Source organism: Seriola dumerili, unplaced genomic scaffold (genome assembly GCF_002260705.1).
Source record: "Seriola dumerili isolate Sdu_G_001 unplaced genomic scaffold, Sdu_1.0 BDQW01000478.1, whole genome shotgun sequence".
In the NCBI taxonomy this organism is placed as follows: domain Eukaryota; kingdom Metazoa; phylum Chordata; class Actinopteri; order Carangiformes; family Carangidae; genus Seriola; species Seriola dumerili.
The window spans coordinates 4,114,610-4,121,345 of NW_019174733.1; the positions used below are offsets into that span (position 1 = coordinate 4,114,610).

General features: G+C 40.8%; 1 protein-coding gene across 1 annotated transcript; it reads left to right on the plus strand.

The window, feature by feature from the left end:
• The first annotated feature begins 2,693 nt into the window (after positions 1-2,693).
• Positions 2,694-5,621, plus strand: LOC111235385 (SPARC-like protein 1). Its single transcript, XM_022763833.1, has 5 exons — positions 2,694-2,764; positions 2,853-3,007; positions 4,015-4,127; positions 5,094-5,188; positions 5,553-5,621. The coding sequence occupies exons 2-5, from the start codon at positions 2,906-2,908 to the stop codon at positions 5,606-5,608; spliced, it is 366 nt and encodes a 121-aa protein (XP_022619554.1). The 5' UTR covers positions 2,694-2,764; positions 2,853-2,905; the 3' UTR covers positions 5,609-5,621.
• The last annotated feature ends 1,115 nt before the right edge of the window (positions 5,622-6,736 follow it).

Consider the following 6,736-nt stretch of genomic DNA (forward strand, 5'->3'; position numbering starts at 1 on the left):
CTACTTGGTCATATCATTAGCCTCTAATTTCCTTGAGCCTTTGAGTGCTGAAGTGTTGAACTTCAAAATTCACTGCAAAGCCTAAGGATCAAACCCAAGACCTCAAATCTCCAGAGTAGTCCTCTGTTTCCCTCTGCTATCTGAACAGAGACATTTGAGCTTTATTTCTTGGAGATGTTGACTTTTTCTATTGAACATTGGACTTAAAAATTCAATGCATCTCATAGGCATCAAAACCACAACCCAAAAGCTACCAAACAGTCTTCTAACTCCCTGAGCTATCTCACCAGAAGAGCTTGCTCTATTTCTTAAAGTATTCAAGTCTTTCCTCTGGGTGCGGGCATTGAAAGTACAACAAGTTGCCAGAGGATCAAACCCACAACCTAAAAACCTCTGAATAGTCCTGTTGCTCCAATGCCTTTCAACTTGTCTACCGTGAGCTGCCAAAGGTGGTCCCAAGTTTTCCTTTGGACAGCACTCAAAGGAAAGAATCAAAAGCTCTAAGAAAAAGTCAGTCCGTAACTAAATAGCTCAATATGTTACAGGACTGCTTTGAAGTTCTGAGGTTCAATATTTATGAGACTCAGTGAATTTCATAATCCAACACCCAAATGAAGACGCAAAGACTCTAAGTAATAAAGTTCATAAGTGTCTGCTCATATGGCTCAGGGTCTTAGAGGACTGTTGCGGACCTTTGAGCTTGTGGGTTCAAGCCTCAGTTAACCTAGTGAATTCTGAAGCCTGACTTCCAAAGGATAGACACAAAAGGTCTGACAAACACTGCTCAAATGGTCATGACAAAATGGAGACCAAAGACTGTTGAGAAGTCCAAAGTCAGAGGCTCAAGGAAATGTTCAACAGTGCCCAGTCAAATGGCTCAGGAGGGCCACGCGTAAGTTTTGAAATCTTGGGTTTGAAATCTAAGGTTCAATCCCCTGCTCTGCTGCACATTTTGAAGTCCAATTGGAACTGTTTTCCAACTATGATAAAACATTAGACACTAATGATCACTGCATCCACTATAAGTTTTTACAAAATGCATAGCCTACATTAATGGTTTAGATAGTCGTGCCTTTTGACCACTCTGCTAAAAGAGTTCAGCAATACATTAGCAATTCTAGTCTTACATATAATAGTTAGTGCTAACGGAGTGCAACAAGTGTCTATTTTCAAGATATTTGTCAAAGCAAAATGTTTAAATGTTAAAAATAATATAATCAAAAGATTAAGTTTTGAAAGACAGCAAGTCTTTATATGTCTTCATGTCCCAGTCTGTGTTCACCACTGACAGCGACACTTCAGGCTACGGAGGTCCCCTCTTTGTTATGTAGACATCGGCCAGAGTTGCAAGCCCCCTTTGACAACTTTTAAAAGAAAATTACAAATTCAATTCTGTGCTTATATTATGATGAAAGACCATAGCATTGCATTTTTGTTTTTTTCAAAATTACTAGAAATAATGGTCCACTTTTGGTCGAGCCAAATAATTCATTGTTGATAAGGTAGAAATGCATGTGTGTTTGTGTGTGTCAGGGAGGCAGAGCCCAGCGCAGACAGAGACAAGCCGAGGAGAGGCTGAGACCATATATTGGCAGAGTAGAGCCAGGTAAGACTGTAATGTACAATGAGACAAGTGCAAGACACGTCTGCATTGTTTGTTCAAACAACAGTAACTTATAATCCATATAAATATGACCATATACGACTGCTGTCAAAAATATTTTATATTTACATGTTTAATGAAAAGAATAAACAGAGCAGAAGTGATCTATACAGATATTATATTTATATGAATCTGCAATTTTGACTGTAAAGAAAATGGGACATTTGGTGACAAACACAGTCCCATTCTAAGGAAAGAGAATTTGACCAAAACATTTGTTTGAACCAGTTGATAAGATCAGTAAATCTATAATAAACAATTTCAAAGATATGTCTCCCACTGCATGTCTTTCTATTTTGGGTGATGCATGTGTACAGCATAGTATTTTGGCCCAAGAATTTAATGTATAGCAATGATTAAAAGTCAGGCAATCAAATTATTCATTCTCCTGCCATCATTCCTGTACTTTACTTTCTCTTGTTCCAACTTACTTTTCCGTCCATCACTCAATGACATTTCTATCCTTCAAACAGACCCTTATTTTATATGATTCTCTCATTCTAAACACCTTTAATCAGTACTTAAAGCTGAACTGGTGGAAACAGAACAGAAATTATGCATTCACAAGGTTGTCTCTTCATGTTTCAGAAAAGCTTTGTGAGTTGCTGAAATGCCATAGTCCAGTGGGATCTTGGTGCCAGGTGGTTCAGGAAAATGGAGTCCTGATCCCCAAGTGTGTTTGTCCTCAGTCCTGTCCACGGTAATTGCCTCATGGCATTTAAAACCTATCAACATTTAATTTGTGCTTTGGATCATTTTTTTGTTTTTTTACCAGTAAATGTATTCAAATGTTTGCACACATGTGTGAAGTTAATCATTCACTGCCTTTGGATTTATAAATGATACTCGTATAAAACCAAAAAGGGTGTAGAATTTGGGATGAAATCATAAAATACAGGTGTTTATTTAATCCAGCTGTGCACAAAAATGAGATCCATCCTCACATATGGTTTTGCATGTGTGCACTGGCTCATGTAATCAGACAGAGGGCACCAGTGTGCAGTGTTCTGGGAAAAACCTATGGGAATGAATGTTTGCTGCATAAAGAAGCCTGCAGAAAGAGACGCCGCACTGGACTGGCTCACATAGGACCCTGTCTGGGTAAACACATACAGCATTAGATATTACACACAAATCTCCACTGTGCACTGCAGTCTTCCAAACTAGCTCTGTTATTTTTCTCGATCAGTCCCCAAGGCTAAATGCACTGAGGAGGAGTTAGGCCAGTTTCCATATCGCCTCATGGACTGGTTTCTGCTCCTGAGTCGTATGGGGGAGTCGTACACACCTGGTGCCCCGCCCCAGAGCTGCCTCAGCCACACCCAGAGGACACAACTAGCGCAGGTATCTGAGATGTCAGGCTTCAAGTGGGGGTAAACAGAAGACTGACAGACACCACAAGTCTGTGTCCAAGGGGAGATGATGATTGGAGAGTAGTAAACATGATTTATGATCTGTGATCTCAGCTAATGATGATGCAAAAAGAGAAACTATAGACAGAAGAAGAAAAAAAAACATGCCAGGGGATCACTGTCACTCCCCCGTGCAACTTAACACTGAACATAAAGTTGTTTTTGACACCAGACACCATCATCGTGCTAATATACAAACTGTGCTTCATGAATTATCTGGAGAGAAATCGATGTTAACAACTTACTGTAAGTGGCAAGCTCTTGTGTTGCTCGTGGTGTGGTCATCCAAAGAATGAGACAGTGGCTCTCAAGAAAACCATGTATAAATAGGATTTGGTCAATAATCACTAAATTATTCAATAAGATGGCGAATGGAGGGATAACTTAATATCCTCCCGCCAGCCACCTTGACCTCCTGGCCTCAAATGAATTAAAAGAAAAAGCTGTGCATTATTTTGATGATAGGAAAAATGATACACTGTATTTTGGAATAAAACTCTTTGTAGTACTTCTTTTGTCCACCAATTGTAAAACACCAAATGAAGAATGTACAACCATGTTAACATGCTCACAATGGCAATACTAATACTATGGTGATGTTTAACAGATGTAATGTTTACTATGTTCACTATCTTAGTTTAGCGTATTGGCATGCTAACATTTGCTAATTAGCATGAAACCCAACAACAACGTACAGTTGAGGCTAATCTGGCGCTGGAGGGATCACCAAAGTTATTATGCTGCAGGGGACACAAATGTCTATATCAAATTTCATGGCAATCCTTCCAGTAATTGTCCAGACGTTAGAGAAGTGCCGCTAGCATGGCTAACAATGCATGTTTATGTATGTTTACATTTAGTACAATGGAAATGAAAGAAATGTTGTAAAGCTGAACAGTTTGCACCATTACTTTCATGCCTCTTCCTCTGTCTCTATAGCAAAGATTTACCTTGTTGGACAAGAACAAAGATGGCAAGTTGAGCCGCAGGGACCTGAGGAAGCTGCGTTACAAGAGGATGCCGCTGGAGCACTGCGCTACACCCTTCTTTCAGTCAGTCCCACCTGCAGGAAATTATATGATGACTAATTTAGTTGAAAAACTTACTACGCAGTTACCATGAGGTGACTAAGTGGTCAGTAAGATAGGGACTATGTCCATAACAGCATCACCTCATGTCACACAAAGTTTCATGATGTGAACCTTTTTGTCTCTTGCAACATGTTATATCTCAGCTAATTACTGAAACACCAAGGGTTAAAAATGTCACACAGAGATGCATTTCGCCCCCGCTCTGTGACCACGTTGCACCTCCCACCATGCTGTTCTCTCTGCATGCCATCTATTCATTCATTCACCATGCCAATCCCCGCTTCCTGTGTCCTCCTCCCCTCCCATTTCATGACCACACCATCTCTCCATCACCATACTCCTCCTCCATGTTGAAGCATTTCTTCTCCCCTTCTGTGCTTCCTACTTTCCTTTCATCTCTCCCATAAATTGACTTATCCTCAGCCTCCTCCCTCTCTGTCAATCCCTCTTTCATTTTCACTCTTCTCTCATTCTTGCACTCTTCCATCTCTTATCCTCTTTCTACCATCCCTACTCCCACCCAACCTCCCATTTCTCTGTCAGTCTGCAGTGACAGGTTTTGTGGGAGTTGGGCAAGCTGTGTCAATGTCAAGCCATTCCCAGCAATGATAATGTTTATTACCCACTGTGTCTCCCGCTGCCCATGGATTAACACAAATTGAAGGAGTACCCTTCAGAGATAATACTGCAGGGTGAAATGAAAGACAACGGCTGTTGAGGAACCCCAGTGCAGTTGTTTCTATACCTATGGATATGTCTTTATACCATCTCTGTGCATCTATACAAGTCTATCATGTTGTGTGCACTTGCAACGAGTGCATGGGTTCATAAAAGTATGAGTGAACGCATCTGTTTTTGCAGTTGCTCTGTCGTCTGCCGGTGCCATGTTGTGAGGTCATCGTGTGTTGCACTGTGCTGTGTTTGCAGGTCATGTGACCGTAACAGGAACAGGAAGGTGACCCTGCGAGAGTGGACGAGCTGTCTGGTGGATCGCTCTGAGGCCTGGTTCTACCATTTCATGTGTTAGTTGCATCATTTGCCCGATCTTGCAGTAAATCCACATGGTCACATATAGGAGTTGATAAAGGTTATAGATCACACAAAGCCCCTTTTACTGTAATTGAAAGCCAAGATTAAAAGTAGTCCTTGTAAAAGTAGTAGATTGTGTTTTATACAGTTGAAGAAGAGCAAAGATTCCCAACCAGTTTAAAAAGATTTGATGATGGGTATTTTCCGTAATCATTCCATACATTTTGCTTCAAGTTTTACCCCAAATTTAGATCTAAAACGTGATCATTCTCCTTACAAATTTTCAAGTCAAATGTATCTGATTTATATCACAGATTATTCCAAACCAAAATGTTTTTTGTTTGTTTTTATCCACAGCAATGAGTATGGGTTCCCGCAAGCTGTGTCCTAGAATCAAAGAGAAAAACTTTTGACATGAGAAAAATGGCCATGAGCTCCTGCTGTAAAGAACTTGCTGAAGACAACATCGTCACACTTACCTGATTTAAAAGCTGCAGGATGGCATCGCTACACACTGGTCACTCCGCTGTTTCACTCTGTATGGCAACTTGTAATATAGTGATTTATTGTGTCATTAAATTTCAAAGTCTGCTGGTTGTCTGTGCGTTCATGTGCGGATCAAATAAATGTCTGGACAGACTGACCGCCAGTATTGTTAATTACATCAGCTGACATTTGTACATTGGTGTTGTAAAAGAGCGGAGACAATAGGCAGTATTAAATCCCAATTACATGGCATGCTTTGAATAACCAATTAAAGGGGAGGATGACAGTAATGCAGACAGACGCCGTGATGTACAGAGAATGACAAACTAGGGGGAAATAAAGATAAGGGGGAAAGAAGCGCTTAGTATGAGATGACGTGACCGGAGAAGAGACAAAGAGATAATAAAGCTGGTGAAGGGGAGAAGTGGAGGAAAGTGTCATAATGCACTAGAGGAGAGCGAGGGAGGGAAGGAGCAAAGCAAAGTGACTGAAAGAAACAGAGAGAAGTACAAAGTGTGTTTGTGAAAGATGGGAGGAGGTAATGCACTGTAAATGGGAGTTGAGAGTAATGGAGTAATGCATAAAAAATGGATCAGAAATGAGGGAAAGACTGAGAATGGAGAGTGAGAGGGGGAAGGGATGGCTGAGGAAGCGGGAGTAACTGAGGAGAAGAGGAATTGCAAGAAAAAAGGTTTTGATGCTGCAAAACATTTCCTTTACACTCGGCTCTGTAAATAGCATCTTGGAGCATGATGCAGAATATCTGGCTCACTTGACCTCTGTCAAGGTCAAAAAAACTTGCATAAAGCAAGCTCGCTGATTTTTGTAGGTATGCACCATCTATCATACATAATGCTCTAAAAACTCTTGTTGCATCTTATTTGTTTGCTTCTGTTTTGTGTGTGAATTTGTGGGTGGTTGTGCTTGTTTTGGTGCTATAAGATCAATAGGAGGATGTGTGTGTGTGTGTGGCCTGGGGTGGGCTGTTGGTATGACTGGTTTCTCTGGACTAATTAGCCTTCAAATTTACCATGCCTGAAGGACGGGGGGGAAAG